This window comes from Sciurus vulgaris, assembly GCF_902686455.1.
Source record: "Sciurus vulgaris genome assembly, chromosome: 8".
Classification (NCBI taxonomy): Eukaryota; Metazoa; Chordata; class Mammalia; order Rodentia; family Sciuridae; genus Sciurus; species Sciurus vulgaris.
Window position 1 is genome coordinate 40,259,734 of NC_136468.1, and position 21,420 is coordinate 40,281,153.

General features: G+C 35.1%; 1 protein-coding gene and 1 pseudogene across 2 annotated transcripts in view; one reads left to right on the forward strand and one right to left on the reverse strand.

Moving 5' to 3' along the window:
* Nucleotides 1-21,420, forward strand: part of SAMTOR (S-adenosylmethionine sensor upstream of mTORC1) — an 87,945-nt gene that overhangs the window by 16,077 nt on the left and 50,448 nt on the right. Inside the window, exons 2-3 of the mRNA XM_079152059.1 lie at nt 564-705; nt 18,299-18,469. Of these exons, the coding sequence (XP_079008185.1) occupies nt 564-705; nt 18,299-18,469 (313 nt within the window). The remainder of the gene's footprint in view (nt 1-563; nt 706-18,298; nt 18,470-21,420) is intronic.
* Nucleotides 10,727-13,149, reverse strand: LOC306667026 (bromodomain-containing protein 7-like; annotated as a pseudogene). Its single transcript has one exon. The product of its transcript is annotated as a bromodomain-containing protein 7-like (transcript).

Sequence of the window (21,420 nt, forward strand, 5' to 3'; positions counted from 1 at the left end):
GAGAAAGTTCTAAATTCTTTCAAGCAATGTTTTAACCTTAGGATTAGATTATAATTATTTACAGTATGTCTAAGAGCAAATCCAACTGTGTGAATAAAAATATTTATTTGCTTGTTAATTTATGTTGTCTTCTCACCTAGCAGTCCCTTTATAATAAATATAGGGACATGATAAGTATATAGAGATCTAAGAAAATAACAACCAAGAAACAAATTTAAGTGTTTCTGTCCTATTCCTGCAAGATCATAAGAAAATTAATGCTTGACTGCCCAGCCATCAGTTGTCCACTATCAGTGTCTTTGATTTATGAACCAATAACTCATGTATTGATTTATATTTTATCAGTTGTATTTGATTTTACAAATCCATCTGTTCAAACTGGTAAAATTTATCAAATTGTCATAATAGAAATGATGCATCCATTTACACAAAGGAGCTTTTAAAATATGTTTAAAACATAGTTTTAAACTTCTTATACTTATTTTTAAACTTTTAGATTTTAGTGAAATTAGGTTACACATGTTTAAGCAAAATTAACTCAGTATTTTTTTCTTTGTTTTTAGTGGGAGATTTTGATAAGATCTGGCGAGAACACTGTGAAGATGAGGAAACACTTTGTGAATATGCTGTTGCAATGAAAAATTTGGCAGATAATCATTGGGCAAAAACCTGTGAAGGTGAAGGTCGCATTGAATGGTGTTGTAGGTGAGTGTTCTTATAAACTAACATTTTTGATTTCTGATGTATTCTTTTAACTTTTTACTCTTAAGTAATGCTGTGTATAATTCATTGCACCGAAATGGAAAACAGGAAATATTTTTAAACAGATGTACAACTATAATGCACCAATAAAAAACATGGAATGAACAAAAAAATAGATAATGTCACTTAAACAACCTCTTTTCTCACTTGCTTCACTTTTCCTAGGTTTATTTCATCTATTTTTTTCAGTGAAAATGTTTTTCTTTGACATAGCTTTTAACTTTCTGTTTAAATTTTTTGAAATATGGTTTTTAAATACATGTAACATATTTGAACATTAAGATGGAAAACTTTTTTTTTTTTTTTTTTTTTTTTTTTTTTTTTTTTTTTTTTTTTTTTTTTTTTTAAGATGGAAAACTTAATAAGACTTTTAATAAGATTTAAACATTTTAAAACAGAAAGGACTTAATACTTGACATGCATAATAAATTATAGAAATTTCTTGAGATAACTATATTTGGAGTCAATAAAAGTGAATACTTAATATTTAAAAATATCTTAAAAGTTTTAAAATTCTGAATTTTTTCACTAATGCTTTTATTCTGAGTGAGACAGGAAGTTATTGGATATTGTGACAGAAGAAAGACATTTTATTAACCTTTTACAGTATGTCAAGAATTTGTAATTGCCATGTTAAGATTATGCGATAGGAATGGTAAAGGTATAAGGAAACCAGTTAGAAGATTGCTGCACTAATCAAGGCACAAAGTTAAACAATTTTCTTGGAAAAATGAGAGAGTGAATAGATAGCACAGTGTACTAATTAATATTCAGATAAGTATAATGACTCAAGCAGGGCAAGGGAGATGATGTGTATGTACATTGAGGTGATTTTGATGATCAGGTAAGAAAGGAGTTAAAACATGTGAGGTGAGTGAGAGCAGTGAAGAGGTGTTAACAGTGGGTTGTGGAGTCAGAATAACAGTGAATCGGGCAACTAAGGAAGGAGCCGAAAAACAGGAGATGGGCTGTTAGGAATTAAATGATTTTCTTTGTTGGTTCTAGAGGAAAAATAGTTATAAATCTGTTCTACAGATTATCCATTTTCTTCATCAAGCGAAAAAACAAAATAAGGTAAGCCAAGTATTTCCCTTGTAACAGGAAAAAAATAATGTAATCCAGTCAAGAAATCAGCACTGTTACAGTCTAAGGCCACCATTCTTGGCTTTTAGCAATACTGCTTTTAAATTAGTATTCTGATATAGCAGACAAGCCCTCAAACTTTATTTCTTAAATGGACTTGATACATGGTAGTCTCATAGGAGTGTTTGTTCTCATCTTCTGCTTGTATAATGAATCTGCCTTTTACTTTCCTCTTCTCTTCCTACCCTTGGATTTATGTTTTATCAAGAATTATTGTATTTGCATGTGTTCTGAAAGAGGTCATTTTTTAGGGCAAACTGGTGAAAAAAATAATTCAGGTAAACTGTGAAAAAAGAACAGTGGCAAGATATGTTATTTAATAAATATGCATATTACATATATACATATCTAGAATGTGGAATCTTCTGCAGAACCTACATTTATCTGAAGAGTCTTGTGAGCCAGGTTCAGTGGTGAATGCCTGTAATCCCAGTGTCCCGGAAGACAGACAGGAGGATTGCAAGTTTAAGGCCAACCTCAGTAGTTTAGCAAGGCCTTAACCAAATTGGAGAGACCCTGCCTCAAAATTAAAAAAAAATTTTCTTTAAAAGGGCTTAGGTTATAGCTCAACAGTAAAGTGCCCCCTTGGTTAAATCCCCAGTACCCAAAAAGCAAGTGTTCTGGAAAACAGAAACAAGAATTTAAAGATACATAATTATCAAGTGCATTTGGTATGTGAGGTAAGCCTCATTGACATTACCCTGTTACTATTTTGTTGACTATTTAACTGGAAGAATTCAATATAGGATTTCCTTTATGAGCATAATGAAATTTAATATGTAATATGAAGTAACTAAAAATTAGAAAAAAAATCAGGCAAGTGATGTATACCTATAATCCTGCTACTCAGGAGACTGAGGCAGGATGCCAGCCTGGGCAATTTAACAAGACCCTGTCTTAAGATAAAATTTAAAAAGGGCTGAGGATGTAGCTCAGTTTGAGAGTGCTTGCCTGGCATGCACAAGGTCCTTAGATTCAACCCTAGTACAGGGGAAAAAAAAAAGTAAAGATATACCTACACCTTCTATAAATTAATTTGCTATCTTTACACATAAACACACTTATGTGAACCATTTGAAAGTTGCAGATAACATGATATTTCTTTCCTCATCACATCTCCTAAGAAAGAAATATTTTCTAAATAACCACAGTAACATCATTATGTTATGTAATAATTTATTAATTTCCTAAAATATTTAGTTCATAAAATCCAACTAGGACTCATGCATTGCACACAATACTTACATCTCTTTAAATTCTTGTTTTTGTTTTCCATGACACTTTTCAAACAAACGTTAGTTCCACAGAAAATCCTACATTCTGTGTTTTGAGATTGTTGATTTAAACTGGTTAAGAGCTCTGTTCAGATATTCTGTATATTTTCACTTCTTTTCTTTTTGGCTTATTCTATCAATTACCAACAGAGGTGTTTATAGTGTACCATTTTTTTCTCAATTTTTCTATAATAATTATTTGGTTCTTTTTTTTAACTTTTTAAAATTAAAGTTCTCTGTATTCACTTATTGTGGCTTATTTTCTATTTTGTTTAAACAAATTTATAGTAGTTACTTTTAAGGTCATCTCTGCTTATTATAACATGGTTTATCTGTAGGTCTGTTTCTTTCAACTCTATTTCTTTTGATTATAAGTAAATTTTTTTCCTGCTTGCTTGTATGTGTGGTGGTTTTTTAATACTGGCATTATGTTTAGAAAAGACTGGTATAAATATTATTTTTCCCCAGAAAGGGCATATTTTTTTTTTCCCCGACAGCCAGCTAGGATGAGAGAGTGACCACTTCGATTCCATCAGTAGTTACATGCTGGTTTGGAGATGGATTGCCTATTTAGATAGTGTTAGTTCACTTCTGGTTTCAAATAACTTTGAGAGTGAATCTTGTTCTGTGTATGTTATGTGAGCAACTCCCATTCATAGCCTTGGGATGTAAACCCAAGAAAGAGCGCAGAGATATTTTTCTCCTCTGTAGTCCCATTCCCAGTCTTCTGTGCTACTCCAGCTTTCACATACTTGTAAATAGACTTCTAGAGGGAATTAGGACGAGAATGGAGAGAAGTAATTCTCTATATACTTGGATTTCTTGAAGATTCCAGTCTTTCACATCAGCTAAACATCCTTCAAAAGCTGTTGGTTTTCTTCTAATCCAGCAGATTCTGATAGCCCTGGAAGACTCTATCCTTTGCTGCTCATCTATTATTTCAACAAATGCTGCCAGTGGCTGTTGTCTCTTTAGGAAAGGCTAACAAAAAATTGGATTCTTTTAGACCTTTTACATCCTTATCTCTCTTGATTTCTTTTTAAGAGATTATTTCTTTTCAAGTTACAGAAGAACTAGAGAATTGTCGTGATTATCCATATCCTAATCTAAAATTAGTTTTATGTCCTACATTCAGAATTTATCTAATTAGATATTTAGAAAATTTATCTAATTTTCTCATGGTGCCACTTAAATACTTCCTCAATCTCATTTAATTCTTGAAAACTGAAAATCGAGTCTAGAGAGTTGATGCAGATCAATATTTTTGCAAAAAAAAAATATTAGGTGACATTTTGTACTTACATAATATGACAGGTTCTTATTGTTAGGTTGTCTACCATTAGAAATGGTAAATGTTATCATTTGGTTAAGGCAGTATCTACTAGGTCCTGTCATTAAACTTTTCTTTTTGTAGTTAACTAGTAATGTGTAGAGTGGTATTTTAGCTTGTGGATCGATTCTCCCAAGAGTCTTTCAATCATGCTTATTTCTATTTATTAACTATTTCTTTTACTATAGCAAAATGATGATTTTTTAATTTATTTCATTTCTTGACATTTATTAGTTGGCATTCTTTGTAAACTAAGGGATTTCCTTTATGAATAGAGGATGATTACATGTTATTCAGAAAGACTGTGTAATGAAAAAAAAATATATAATATATGTATAGTTCTTTCTGTTAACAATTTTCACAATAAGTAATTAGTGTCCAATATTCAATTATAATTAGACCAGTGAGGTTTTTAAAAATAAATTTTTTTGAAGTTTCACTGTACCTTTTTGGGTTTTTATTCCATTTTTTATCAGTCATTGTTTTTTCTTTTTTGTTTTTGGCATTAATATAATTTCATATGTAGTCAGTGATAACCAGTCAAAAGTGTTTTTTTGGTCTGATATCACCTTTGAACACTGTCTATCCATTACAAAATGAATCTGTGTGTTTTAGTATCTTGAATCTTAGTATCAGGTTTTTAAATCAGGTTCATTGCCAGGATATCTCATTATTTATATGTAAATATTTCAGCTTTTGCTTAACTTTTTTGTATTTGTATCTCCTCTGGCACACTGAAAGACTTAGTTCTAAATAACATCAACACATTCATTTTATCCTACAATTTACATAAAATGGTTTCAAACTTGCAATATCAATCTTCTAAAAATAAAATGAATAAAGTTTAAGATTTCTTTGCAGTTATTTTATTGTTGGAACATCCCACCAAGGTTTAAAATACATACTCTACTTAAAAGTTGCATGACACAGTTCTTTTCTATATGTAAGTTATCAATATGCTGTACAATTTCTCTTCATTTTCAGTTTTATAGGTTTTTGCTTTTAATTTTGGAGGATATAAAATCTTTGTGATTCAAAAGTCATAACTTTGTAAAAAGATATACTCAAAGTTCCTTTCCATTTTCTTTATTTATTCCTGTGTTCTGTTTCTTACGTATTCTACGTTTCTTTTTTGCAAAAATAAGCAAACTTACAGTAACACGAGTGTGCACGCACACACACACACACACACACACACACACACACACACATACACGCATATATCCACTCTTTCTTATCTCTATAAGTAGTAGCATACTATATGCTGTTCTCTATCTTTTCACTTAATAACATCATGGAGATCACTCCATTTTGCATTGTGTTAGTAAGGGGTTTCCAGAGAAACAATACAATATGTGTGTGTGTGTGTGTGTGTGTGTGTGTGTGTGAAGAGATTTTTTTTATAAATAATTGGCTCATGTAATTACGGAAATTATCAAGTTCCAAGATATGCAGAGTTTGGATGTAAGGTGTCCCCCCAAAAGCTCTTGTGTTAATGTAGGAATATTCATAGATAAAGTGATTGGATTGTGAGAGCTGTAACCTAATCAGTTCATCCTAGTTTAAATGGATGAACCAGGATAGGTGGGGTGCAACTGGAGGAGAGGGATCATCTCTAGGGGCTTTCCCTGGAAGCGTGCATCTTTCTCTGTGCCCCCATTTCCTGACCTCACCATGAGCTGAGCAACTTTCCTCCATGGGGTCCTTCCCCCATGATTTACTGTCTCTTCTTCAGCCTAGAGCAATGGAGTCAGCCAGCTATGAGCTGAGATCTCTGAAACCATGAACCCCAAATAAACTTTTACTCCTCTTAAGTTGTTCTTGTTTGGTGTTTTGGTCACAGTGAGACAAAAGCTGATTAAAACACAGGGTAAGACAGCAAGGTATTGATCTGTAAGAACTAATAGTGGAATGCCAGTCCAAAGACCATTAAGACAGAGGAAGAGCCAGTGTTTCAGCTTAAGCTTGAAGGCCAGAAAAAACTAATGCATGTTTGAAGGCAGTCAAGCAAGAGGAATTCTCTGATTATTCAAGGAAGGGTCAACCTTTTCATTCTCTTCAGACCTTTGACTGATTGGATGAGGACCACTCACTTTAGGAAGGGTATTCTACTTTATTCAGTCTGCCAGTTTAAACTATTATCCAAAAACATCCTTAAAGAAACACCTAGAATAACATTTGACCAATTATCTGGACACGCAGGGTCTGAATCCAGTTGACACCCAGAATTAACCATCACAGGAATATAGATATCTTCCTTGTTTTCATGAGTTATTTATAAACTTTTGCTGTTACAAATAGTGCTATAATGAATAACTTTGTATTTGTCCCTTTCATATTTTTTGCATTGTGTTGTTGTAGATTCCTAGGTGTGGAATTGCAGGATAGAACATAGGCATTTGTGATTTTGTTAGATATTGACAAATTGTCCTCCATAGAGGTTATTATTTTGCAATTCCACCAACAGAAGAATGTGAATGCCTATGTGTTACCCAACTTTTGAATTTTTGTCAGTGTGATAGACAGCATTTGGTATGTCCATGAGGGTTTATTTTACTTTTCTCTCATGAATGAGATTGAGCACCTTTTCATATATTTAGAAATCATTTATTCACATTTTTTCCTGTGAGTTAGGTGATCATATATTTTACCCATTTTTCTATTGTTTTTGGGTTCCTTTTATTTTGATTTTTATAGCTTTTTATATAATTTACAGAATGTGTCTCTTGTCTTTGATTTTGTTTATATCTTTTCCATGCAGGTTTTTCTTTTGCCATGCAGAAGATTTCTGCTTTTATATAGTCATTGTTTTTAGATTTTTATCATCTTGGAAAGGATTTTTACATTATACATATAACTATATAATCATTATACATTTTGTACATGTTTTGAAATGTCATATTGTACCCCATAAATATGTATAATTGTAGTATCAGTTGAAAATTAAAAATATAAAAAGAAAAACTTCCTTGATTTCCAGAACATAGGAATTCTTTTCATTACTCAACTCATATTTTCTTCCAGTGTTTGTGATCTTCCCTCCCATTTTATATTCTAATGGGTTGTTGTTTGTGTGTGTGTGTGTGTGTGTGGATGGTTTTGATATTTTGTATTTTTTACATTGTACCATTTATGAATTCTGTTGCTGTTTGCATTAGTTTATGATTGATTTTCTTAACTAGTTATTCATCCTATCATCTGTAAATACACAGATTTTCATTTCTTCCTCTTCAATTAATTTGACTAATTCTGTTTCTCTTGTCTGTCCTATAACTGTGCTATTCATTTCACAATAATATATAAGGAGCGTTCCCATTATATAAGTTGCTAACTTTGGGCTAATATTTAAGGACTCTTCTTTCCTGTCTGGAACATGGTCGTGGATTGATTAGGGGAGGGGATTATTAACTTGGTGTACAGGAGTTAGATAAGGGAAATAATTGGCTTGAATATGAGAAACATGCTCCTAGGTAAAAGATTTACTATCTTTAGAAATTTGATATCTTTAAGAGGTGCAGTCTCCTAAGCGCATACCTTCCCTACCCACCAAGAAAGATGTCAAAACATAGTAAGATACAGAAAATTAGAACATGATTAATATGGGGTTCATCTGTTTGTTGAAGGCTTGGTAAAATTCCTCATTGGACTGGTGCTTTCTTTTCTTTTTCTTTTTTCTATTTCTTTTGGTGGTGGTGCTGGGGATTGAACACAGGGCCTCCTGCAGTGCTAAGCATCTACAACTGAGCTACATCACCAGCCCTGGACTGGTGCTTTTTGATGAGGTAACTCTTTGATAACTTTTCTCTATTTCATCTATGGATTTTCATTTTGTTTAAACTTTTCATTTCTGCCAGAGACAAGTTGAGTAAATTTTCCAATATAACTGTTTTATACTTAGTTTCTTAAATATATAACTTTCCTAGAAAAGTCATGCAAAATAAAGAGCCTGTTTGTGTATTTGTTGGTCTTGTCTGATTTTCACTCATTATTGTCTTCCTTCTTTTGCTTCATTTCTTATACTCCTTTGAGTTGGATGTTTATTTCATTTATATTCCTTCATAGGTTTGTGTTTATTTAAATGTTAAAGGGTGTGAAACTTAGGTCATTATTTTAGTTACATTCTTTAGGTTCTGATGTATAGTCTTTTCATAATTGTTAGTTTTTAAAAGAAATTCTGTGACTTTTTATTAGTAGTTCACCTTTTATCCATGAGTTGTTTATTTTTATTTGCATGTAGAATAGAATTTTTTATTTTAGTTAATTCTAGTTTTATTGCATTGTGATATACAATTTTGTCCAACTTGTTTTTCTTTTATGGATCTTACTGTAGTTTTCTTTAGATTTAATATGTATATATGCTAATGTTTGTGAATATTCCATGAGCACTTGAAAATGAGCTATATTTTCTATTTGAGTGCAAGTTCATCTTCTACTAATAAGGTAAAGTCTTATATTCTACAGAACTTCAACTTCTGTAACTTATTTTTTTATTGAGAATGGTATATTAAATTCCCTGTTGTGAGTTGTGTCTGCTTCTCCATGCATCTTATATTTGTAAAGATGCCTCCTATGATAAATTGCACTTAAATAGTCATAACTGTTCAATCTTAGGGGTGATTTGCTGTCTTTAGTATTATCAAGTATCCTTTTGTATCCATTTAATGCTTTTATTCACTACCAGTTTTTTTAACCAATGTTTGCTTCCATTTCATGGAGAAACTTTACCTTCCAGTAGATTCTTTATAAACACCTTGCAATTGTGATGTTCTTGAGTTCTTGCATATCAGAAGCTGGGTTTTCATTTTTTTATAGTTTTGCTACAAGTTATATTGCTTGTGTGAATGTAAAATTCTTGACTCATCTTTCTTCATTCATTTTCCAAAAAAATGTTACTCAGTCTTATTTTTTATCACTTCTTCTTTCTCTTCCCCCATTATCTTTTCCTTTTGCTCTCTGCTGGACCATTTGAGAGTTGATTGCAGAAACAAGAAGACTTATACTCCTGAATGAGAACATTCTTCTATATAACGATACAGCTATGACAATCAAGAAACCAAATCAATATAATTCTATAAACTAATATGAAATACATAATTAAATTTCCCCAATTTTCATAATAATGTGCTTTTTTATCCTTTTATAATATGACCATTTTAATTAAAGTCAGTTTAATAAACTGTCTCTCAATTTATATTTGTATGGTTGTTTCTTTGTGTTTGCATTCAAGTTAAGCATATTATTAGCAAGGATATCATGTACATAATGTTGGATCTTTCTCAGTGTAATACATTAGGAAATACATGATACCCCAAGGTTTTTGTTTTGTTTTGTTTTCTCTTTTAAATAGACTATATTTTTGAGAGCAGTGGGTTCACAGTAAAATTGAACAAAAAGTAACAGAGTTTCCATATATAACCTACCTCAAGCACACTCTTCTACTTTCAACATCCTCAGCAGAATAGTGGATTTATTATAATTCTTGAACCTACACTGACACAATATCACCATCAAATACCCATGATTTACATTAGGTTCACTCTAGGTATTGTATATTCTATGGATTTTGAAAAATGTTTAGTAACTTGTATCTACAGTTATAATTTCATACAGAATTTTCCTTTTGCCTTAAAAAAATTCTCTGTCTTCTATCTATGCATCCCCTTTTCCCCAGCAACCACTGACTTTTTCACTGTCTTCACAGATTTCCTTTTCCAGAATGTTATATAGCTGGAATCCTACAGTATATAGCCTTTCAAGATTGGCTTCTTTTATTTAATAATATGCAATTAAAGTTCCTTCATGTCTTTTTTTTTTTTATTTAAACAAATGGGATACATGTTGTTTCTCTATTTGTACATGGAGTCAAGGCATACCATTTGTGTAATCATAAATTTACATAGGGCAATGTTGTTTCATTCTGTTATTTTTTTTCCCTTCCCCCCCACCCTCCCACCCCTCTTTTCCCTCTATACAGTCCTTCCTTCCTCCATTCTTACCACCTTCCTTATCCCTAACCCTAAACCTAACCCTAACCCTAACGCTAACCCCTCCTACCCCCCATTATATGTCCTCATCCGCTTATCAGCGAGATCATTCGTCCTTTAGTTTTTTGAGATTGGCTTATCTCACTTAGCATGATATTCTCCAATTTCATCCATTTTCATGGCACATTTTTTTTTTTAAACTCTTCCCAGGTTCAGTTTTTATTATCTAATAGAAGTTCAATCTCTGGAACATTAAAATTAACTGTTCCAAAGTTTAATTAAAAACACAATTTACAAATAGGTAATATCTTCTAAAAAGCATTTCCAAGCTCAGAATGAAAAAAATGTATACATAATTTATAATCAAATACCAGTGGCTTCAGGTCCACACTCAGCAACATCAGTCTTCTTAGGTTGTCCAAAATCTTCTGTTAAATCTACAAAGTTGTTCTCTATGACGGGGGAAGGAATGGAAATCCCCGTTGCTTTTCGAACGCCATACATGCTTACAATGTCACCTGGAGTTACTTGCTGGGCAAGTTCTTTAAGATTATTGGTCACCTGTTGAGCGAGGTGCATTTCTCTGTGAGATGGACCCAACAGACAGATCATATTCAGAGGGGGTCTGGTGCTCAGCTGCTCGTTCTGAACTTCCTGAAGCTCTCTGAGCAATCTCGTCTTATCATCAAGTTTCCTCTGGAATACTGCAGCTTCTTCAGAGTCAAAAACTTCAATTGGAGGGCCAAAGTTTGTTACTGCTTTGAGTGCTGTGAGCCTATCATGAGTGCCAGAGTCCAAACACTGCTGGCTCTACTTCTGTAATCTCCATTTCTTTTGCTGTGTTGAGTGTCCTAGCCTGGCCTTCATCTCCAACTCCTATAGGGTCCTACAATGCCCTCCTTTTGTTAAAACATCCAGTAAACGATCTGCCATAACATATGGATAATCCTGGCATGTGGCCAAAAACTCATGGATGCCGAGATCACTTGGAAGGTCAGAGTCTTCCCCATAGGTTGAGTGGATTAAATCAGAATCATCCTTGCTGATATTTGCAAATGTGGAGTCATAATGTGGGGCATAAGAATTGAACTGTAGGGTCCACAATTCAAGTATAACATGGGTTACTTTGTTCCTTTTATCCTCTGAACCCTTGCAAGGTTTTCACTCCAGACTAAAGTCTTCCAGTTGTCATTCCCAGTCTTACAGGGCGGTAGCCTGGTTCTCCTACAATGGGATCCACAGGATGGAGAAGTCCCATGTTGTTGTACCATCTGATTTTCTTCTTTCAAATTCGCACTGACTGTTGGCTGGCTGTCGGGTCAGCTTCCCACCAGACTCCTGGGCGGCCTGGTCAATCTGCTCCCTTTCCCTTTCTGAGTTGCTGCTTCTCCACATCTTTGTCTTTCTTTTTATTATCCTTATTGGGGCTTTTGAAGGTTTGTGTTTCAGCATCTCTGGAGTCTTCCCTATCTTGTGACCAGCAGCCGCTGTCCTCCCCACTCTGTAAGGCATCTGTTCTATCTTTCTGCTTTCGCGTTTTCGGCAAGTCTGCCATGAAGTCTATGTTCTGCTTCAGGCTCTGGATTCTTTCCTGGCTAAGAATTTTCATTCCTGAGTGCAAAAGTTTCTTTGCAGCTTTATAATAAATGAACTCTGGCTTGTTATAAATCATGGTATTAGTACACATTAGTTTGAAGTTATCCTTTAGTTCTTCTAAGGACTGGTAGTCATTGTTCTTGATCTTTTCTTTCACGGTACTAAAATCCATGGGGGTGTTTAATGATCATGGAATAGCTTAGGAGCAATAAAATCAGTCACAGGAAATGAAAAGAAAGCACTTGCGTCTTTTCTTTGTAATTGTCTCATCAGTTGATTCAAAGCTTCTTGAAGGGGTGTCTGCTCTACTTCTTGTTTGGCTAAAGACCTTGTGAGGCTTCTCAGGGGGCAAGTCTAATCTTACAGGGATATGACCCTGGAGGTCTTTTTCTGCCTCGTTCTCCACATGGTCTCGATCTCGTTTCTTCTTATCCTCCTTGATTCTTCTCCATTTTCTTCCCTTTTCTTCCCCCGGAACCTGCTTCTCTCCTTTCTTCCTCTTTTTCTGCTTTCTGTCCTTGTGTTTGTCATGATCGTTTTTGTCTTCGAAGAGGCTGCAATTGTGCCTTAGCTGCCAGTGGGGAGTTCGGTGACTTCGTTCCCTCCCACTTTCAGGGCCAGCTTCAAAGTCTTCCCCACATACTCCTCGTAGAGGTGTTTATCTGACTTGTGCTGCTTGTGCTTCTTGCCCATGTCCGACTGGGCCCCGGTGCCCGCACCCCGAGCCAGGCCCAGGCCATGCAACCCTCTTCCAGTCCCGGCCAGGCAAGCGGAGGGCGGGAGCAGGCCCCCGCGAGACCCCGAGCAGTGAGGCAGGGGACAGCATGTGCCCAGCGGAGCAAGGACCCTCACAAGAAGACCCGGCGCAAGACGCGGTTGAAGCCAGACTGCACATTTGTTTTTAACACTATATTACGTTGTATGGACGTACCACTGTTTATGAATCCATCCACTCATGGAAAGAAATCTTGGTTGTTTCCAAGATTTAGTAATTATGAATAAAGTTATTATAGACATCTGTATGTAGGTTTTTGTGTAGACAAAGTTTTAACTCCTTTGAATAGACACCACGAATCATAATTGCATGATTGATTGTGTGGTAAGATTGCTTAGCTTTTTTAAGAAGCTATCAAACCAGGTGCATAATCCCAGTGACTCAAGAGGCTAGGCAGGAGGATCATGAGTTTAAAGCCAGCCTCAGCAATTTAGGTCCTAAGCAATTCAGCGAGTCCCTGTCTCTAAAGAAAATATTTTAAAAGGGGGCTGGCAATGTGGCTTAGTAGTAGAACATGCCTTGGTTCAATCCCCAGTACCAAAAACTAAAACAAAAACAAAAAAATAAAAAAACCTAAACTAAGAAACTGTCTTTCAAAGTGACTGCACAATTTTGCATTTCCACTAGCAAAGAATGAGCATTTCTGTTGCTACACATTCTGACACATTTGGTGTTTTCAGTGTTCTGTACTTCTAATAGATACGTAGACATCTCTGTCATTTTAATTTGCCTTTCCTGGTGACATGTGACATTGAATATCTTTTTATATGCTAATTTTAATCTGCATATCTTCTTTGGGTGAGGTGTGTATTTAGGTCTTTTGTCCATTTGGGGGGTTGTTTTCTTGTTGAGTCGTGAGTCCTTGGTATATTTTCGGAAGAGTCCTACATCATGTCTTTTGCAGAGCAGAAAAATTGAATTCTAATAAATTCCAGCTTATCATTTTTTTCTTCATCCAGTTGTATCTTTGGTCTTATATCTAAAAAGTTATCACTGTGCCCAAGGCCAACTATACTTTTTCCTGTGCCATTTTCTACAAGTTTTAGTTTTGCAATTTTATGTTTAGGTCTATAATCCATTTCGAGTTAATTTTTGTGAAAGGTATAAGGTCTGTGTCTAGATTTCTTCATGTGGATGTCCAATTGTTCCAGCAAAACTTGTTCAAAGGATTGACATTTTTCCCCCATTGTATTGCTTTTGTCAAAATTCAATTGACTATAGTTTTTAATGGGTCTTTTTTCGAGGTCTCTTTTCTGTTCCATTTCTCTAGTGCCTCTTCTTTCACTGCTTCTATACTGTCTGATTGCTGTAGCTTTATTATAAGTCTTGAAGTTGATAGTGTTAATCTTCCAATTTGGTCTTTTTCTTCAAGATTGTGTTGGCTATTCTGGGTCTTTTGCCTCTTCATATTGGATGGTTAATTTTATGTGTTATGGAATATAATTCACAACTTGACCAGCTCATGAGGTCCCCAGGTATTTGGGGAGACATTATTGCTGACTGTGTCATTAACAATGTTTCTGGCAAGATTAACATTTGAATTGGTAAACCAAGTAAGTCAGACTACACCCCCAATATGAATAGCCAGTATCCCTTGTATTGAAGACTTGAACAGAACCAGAACATGAAAGGGAAATCTCCCTGCACCTCCCCTTTCTCCTGTCTCTGCCTGACTGCTTGAGCTGAGACATGAGTGTTCTACCCTCAGATTGGAAACTGGCACCATTGGCACACCTTTAGACTTGGACTGGAAATTTTACACTTAGACTTTGACAGGAATTATGGTACCAGCTTTCGGGTTTTCCACCTTACAGACACAGATCATAGGATATAATCACATCAACCAATTCCTTATAATAAATCTCTTTCTTGATGTCTGTATATATCTGGGTCTCTCAATAAATAGGTATTGAGAGAGAGTATGTGTGTATGAGAGAGATCTATCAATTTCTTCTGTGAGTTCTTTTTCTCTAGAGAACTCTGATGAATACATCATATAAACTATAGAATCGATTTGTATCCACAAAATAAATTGCTGGGATTTTGGTTGGGATTGTTTTGAATCTATAGAATACCAAGTTAAGAACTTTAGGTACTTTCTCTATTGTATTGTTTACAGTATTGAAGTTTCTGTAGATATACAGGTATGCGTTTGGGTGGCTTACTTTGTTTTGTTTTGTTTTAATAGTTTTTTAGTTGTTGATGGACCTTTATTTTATTTATTTACATGTGGTGCTAAGAACCCACTGCCTCACACATGCTAGGCAAGCACTCTACCACTGAGCTACAACCCCAGCCCCTCTTACTTTGTGTTTTGATTCCCAAAATTCATTTGCTATGAATGGAAATGCAAAGCCATAGTGTCTTCTTTTGGTCTTACTTATTTTATATACCCACACACATCTCAGTAGTATTCTTTAGTTGCTTCATTTTTTCCCTTTATCATGTCTCCAGAGATAACTGCCCTTTTTCCAAGGTGACCCCCTTCCAAACATTGCTTTCCCAAAACTCTCACCTTTGCTAACAGTCCTTCATGTCTACTTTTCAGGTTCCTTTCTTTGAACTTCCAGTTGCAGATGTTTTGATTCAGTAGGACCCGAATCTTACCTTATGGTTTCCCCATTTAGAGTTGGACTCTCTTGGTGGTGAGGCTTAGTTGGTGTCATGCGATTTTGCCGCTTTCATCATACTTTTTACTCTTTTACACAGTCTTCATGTGACTCTACTTTGACTTGGTTCCAAAGCCTACTCAGTTGGCCTTAGACTTTTATTTTCCCAATTACGTGTAAAATACACTGTTTTGTTCTATTTATGCCTACTTATTTGTTCTTTTTAGTCATTAGGGTTTTTGTTTTGTTTTTTTCTGAGGGTGTGTAGGCAAATTAAGATGGCTGTTGATATTCTCTGAGAACCTGGAATTCTAGACCTTTATGTATTTTCCTGCCAAATTTCTTAGTATCTATTAGGTTGAATCACCTAAAACTATAATTTTTATGGCTCAAGAACTTATGAGAAGGTAAGCATGCTCTTTACTCTTGTGTTTCACATCTTAATGAAATGTTATATGATGAAGGCATCATTTTCATATCAGTTCCAAGTTGATGAAAAGTTTTTGCTTTTCTCCTTCAGTTGTACTTGTTATATAATTATTTGTCTTCTTTCCGAGTTGAGCTTCTTTTTTTTTTGTGGTGCTGGGATCCAATCCCCAGGTCCTTGCACATTCCAGGCAAGTGCTTTACTACAGAGCTGCACCCCCAGACCTTCATTCATTCATTCGTTCATTCATTCGAGACAGAGTTCTCCTAAGTTTCCCAGGCTGACCTCTAACTTGACCTGTCTCAACCTCCTGACTACCTGAGATTACGAGTGTGTACCACCTGCCCACTTGAGACTAAACTTCTTGAGGATAGTCGTCTTCAATTTGCTTTGTCATCACCATTTATTTTTTTATTGTCTGTGTCCTCTGTATGATAGTTACTTAAAAAATACTTGGTTATCAAGTCCTGTATATAATTAGAGTGAACACTAAATCTACATAGGATAAATTAAAGAAGTCTTACGTCTTACATACAAAAAGTAAGCAAAATTGAAGTTGGGCTAATGGCATACTAAATGAGAAAAATGAATATTTTCCCCTTAAATCACAGTTCTACTTGTTGTATACAATTGTAGATTACTTCTTTCTTTAATCTTTTCTTGCAATGTTTTTGTAGTTTTAACAAGCAGTGTCTGTGGAGAAAAATAGTCTAACTTTGTTTTAAAGTATAAACTACGTAATACTTCTACTACTACTACTACTAATAATAATAATAAATGATAATGTGGTTTATTTTAAAAGTCTAAAAGAAAAAGAAAATTTGTTCAGATTCCACTCTCCTTTAAATAGTTTTGTTTATTTTATCAGTTAATTTTTTCCAGTATGTATCTCTTGTCAGTAGAGCTAGTTCTTGCTAGTCATTTTCCCTTTGTTTCTTGCTTTAATGGCTAATAAATATTTGAGTTGATCCTGTGGTATTTTTATTGTCCCATTACATGTCTAGGCATGGTGTTTTACTGTACTCACCCTATAATTAGTTTAGGTACATCATAAGTATTAAGAAAGTTGTTTATATGTCTATGCTAGTCATCAGTTTCTGATTCAGGATAGCAATATGATACAGACTTTACTATCTGGGCTGAAATGATACATCTTTAAAATCTGTATTTTAATTGTGTAAGAATTGGAACAAACAGGAATGGTTTACTGATGGAGAGGAATAATTCCAAAGTGTTAACCTAAAAAGCACTGTTATGTTCAAACTTCTGTTTGGACTTACACCTTAATTTCATGTGTGCTGTTATGATATCTAATAAGCTTTCATCAGGGGTTCCTTGTTCATAAGTCCCTCCCCAGAGCAGACCATTGAAAATAGAATTTCTCTTCCTGGAGGAAGTTTTGTAGAAGCTTATTTTCCCCTGCCTTCTTTCTTAAAGTTGGCCATAAAGAAATTTTCTCCCATACTGTTGTCATCCTCATTTCATAAGGGTCCTGCCCCATGCTCTGGAGGGAAAGCCAAGAAGAATTCAGGCCTTGCTGGGTTTCCAGACCTAGACTATTAGAATTAGATCATACTCTTTGTCCAAACACATTTTAGTGTTGTTGTGCATGCTTCAGTCAAGTCTATGCAAGGAAGTCTCCATAAAAGCCCAAGAGGACAGGATTCTGAGGGCTTTCAGATAACTGAACACATGGAGGTCCATGGAAGATGTCATGTGTGGAGAGGACATGCAATCTCCTCACCCTTTTTCATATACCTCACCCTATGCAGAATTGGTTGCTTGCTGGCTGATAAAGAGAAAGTCCCACACCTTTTAGGTTACAGAATTCTTTTGTGTTGTTATGGTGTGAGAACAGAGTAGTATTCAGTTTGGTTTTTCCAACATGGTATGATACCATTTTTACCTGACCTAGTTTTGAAGACCTCTCTTAAAGCAAATAAAAAGAAAAATGATCTCTTAATATGTTGATCCCCTGACTTTGTTTTAATGAATCAAAATAAACCTTTAAAAAAAAAAAATCTACTACCAGCAAAGCTAGCTCCAAATTAACTCTGCCTATTATTATTTCTGGATGCTGTCTCTGAATAATAGTTATCTAAGCTTTGCTGGAGGGACTTGTGTTTTAGTTAAAACTAAGTAAAATACATACAGGTATATCTACACTCCTGAAAAACATTTTTTTACATTTTTTATTTATGAAACAATCTATGACCTTTCCATGTTACATAGCAATGTTAACAATTTAAAAGTGCTACAAATTGTTCAAACTCGTCTATTTGACATTTAAAAATAGAACTTTTTAATTTGAAAGTTTCCTCTGTTGATTGATACTTTTCTTCCATTTTATATTAATCATATCCATAATTTTAAAATATAACTTTATTTTGACTTATAGTGTATGCAGAGAATATTTCCAAAATGGTGGGAAGAAAAAAGCACTTGAGAAAGATGAAAAAAGAGCTGTACTCGCCACTAAGACCACTTCAGCCTTAAACATGCGTGAATCTTCTAAACTTGAAGGTCATTTAACCAACCTCGGCTTTACAAACCCTGAATTTATAACTGAGTAAGTATACTTTTTCTACTTAAATTAACATTATCCTAGGTAGCCATTAGTGTAAAATAGTGTATGGCTTATACCAAGTAGAGGACCCTTTACTTGCTCCTGTGGTAATATGTTAAACTGAGAAATACAAAACTAGCTTATTAGGACTGGCTTATTTCACTTAGTCTGATAGTCTCCAGATCCATCCATTTATGGGTGAATGTCATAAAGTCATTCTTTCTTATTGCTGAATAATATTCCATTGCGTATATGTACCAGTTTCTTTGTCCATTCATCTGTTGATGAGTATCTATGTTGGTTCCATAGCTTAGGTATTGTGAATTGTACTTCTTTAAACATCAGTGTGGCTGCATCACTATAGTATGCTGATTTTAACTTCTTTAGATATATGCTGAGGAGTAGATAACTGGGTCAAATGGTAGTTCCATTCCTAGTTTTTGAAGAATCTCCATACTGCTTTCTAGAGTGGTTGCGCTAATTTACGGTCCCACCAACAATGTATGAGTGTACCCTTTTCCCCACATCCTCGTCAACATTTATTGCTACTTGTATTCTTGATAATTGCCATTCTGGTTAGAGTGAGGTGGAATCTCAGTGTAGTTTTGATTTGCATTTCTCTAATTGCTAGAGATGTAGATCATTTTTTCATGTATTTATTGACCATTTGTATTTGTTCTTTTGAAAAATATCTGTTCAGTTCACTTGCCCATTTATTGATTGGATTATTTGGGTTTTGTTTTGTTTTGTTTTCTTTGGTGTTAAGCTTTTTGAGTTCTTTGTATATCCTGGAAATTAATGCCTTATCTGAGGTGTGAGTAGCAAAGATTTTCTCCCATTCTGTATGCTTGCGGGTAGCAAAAATTTTCTCCCATTCTGTATGCTTGTTCTTCATGCTCTTGATGTTTCCTTTGCTGTGAAGAAGCTTTTTAGTTTGCTTTTTATTTTATTTACACTTAAGTTAGTCTTGTTAAGAAAGTCAGTTCCTAAGCCAACATGTTAGAGTGTTGGGCCTACATTTTCTTCTAGTAGGTGCAGGGTTGAGTTTTGTGTAGGGTGAGAGAAAGGAATTAAATTTCATTCTACTACATACGCGTCGCTGGCTCTTTGCGGTTTCAAAATCCATGGATATTTGTCACCGCTTGCAGCAACAACTTGCACGGGTCTTATGGGTGGTGGAGTGGAAACTGAGGCACTTCTATCTTTCTCTTTAGTGCACTGCTTTCTTGCTTGTTTATAGAGGATAGAGGAAATGAGGTTTACTTGCTTTGAGAGGAGAGAGAGAGCGAGCCCGCTTATCAGAGAGAAAGAGACTTTGCTTAAGAGAGAAACTTTGAGAGAAAGACAAGCTTTGCTTAGAGCTTAGAGGAAGAGGCTTGCTACACCTTAAAGTCCTGCATCCTGTGAACTAAGGGCACGTCTACCTAAGGTGCCCTAGTGATGCGTCTCAGTTCTCTGTTCTGCGATCTGCCTTCTGCCGCTTCCCCTACTCGCTGCTGCCGCACGTGTCTAGCTGCTTCCGTGTGTTTTCTTCTAGCTGCTTCCGTGTGTTTTCTTCTAGCTGCTGCGTGTGTCTTCTTCTCTGGCTACTGCCGTGCCATGTGTCTCCTGCTACTGCTTTTCTGCTAATGGCTGCTGTGTCCCTACTAGCTGCTGTGTTCTTTCTTCTTTGCTAATGGCTGCTGTGTGTATGTCTCGCTCCGCCTACGCTTATATCACCTCCAGGAGGTGGAGAGCAGGGCCACGCCTCTTACGCAAAGATTAGGCGAGACGCTCTGAGCAGGCAATTAGTGCTCGAGAACACATGCACATACATTGTGTGCGTAGACGAGAAAATCACCTGAGTGTGCTTATGTCAATTAACCTCCTCGCTGTCGATGTGATCAGGCGCCATCCCGGCACCGCCAACATGGCACAGCCCCCAACACATACGTATTTTCCCAGGAGCGTTTGTTGAAGAGGCTATCTTTTCTTCAATATATGTTTTTGGTGCCTTTGACTAATATGAGATAACTGAGTTTTTGTGGGTTTGTCTCTCTATCTTCTCTTCTATTGGGTCTTCATGCCTGTTTTGTGCCAATACCATGCTATTTTTTGCAATAGATGCAGCGAAAGTATTTGACAAAATATAGCATCCATTAACATTTAAACATAAGCTAGGAATAGATGGAACATACCTCAACATTGTAGAGCTATATACAACAAACCCAAAACCAACATCCTTCTCAGTAAAGAAGAATTGAAAGAATTTCCTTTAAAAACCAAAACAAAACAAGGATGCCCTCTTTCACCACATCTATTCAACATAGTCCTTGAAAATCTAGCCAGAGCAATTAGGCAAAAGAAAGAAATTAAAGTGATATGAATAGGAAAAGAAGAGCTCAAACTATCCCTGTTTGCTGATGATTCTATATTTATAAGACCACAAAAAAAGCCACAGAAAACTTTTAGAACTCATAAACGAATTCAGCAAAGTAGCAGGATTAAAATTAACACCCATAAATCAATTACATTCCTATATACCAATGATGAATCAGCTGAAAGAGAAATTAGGGAATCTATCCCACTCACAGTAGTCTCAAAAAAATAAAATAGTTGGAAATCAATCTAACAAATAGAGGTGAAAGACCTTAGAAGATGGAAAGATCTCCCATGTTCTTGAATAGGCAGAATTAATATTATCAAAATGACCCTATTACCAGAATCCCTATACAGATTTAATGAAATTCCTATTAAAATTCCAATGTCATTCTTCATAGAAATAGAAAAAGCAGTCATGAAATTCATTTGGAAAACTAAGAGGCCAAGAATAGCCAAAGTAATGATCCTTAGTGAGAAAAGCAAAGCAGGAAGTATCACAATACCAGATCTTAAATTATATTGTAGAGCTATAATAGCAAAAACAGCATGGCATTGACTCCATGTAGGTTTTTATACCCTTTGCTCCATCAATT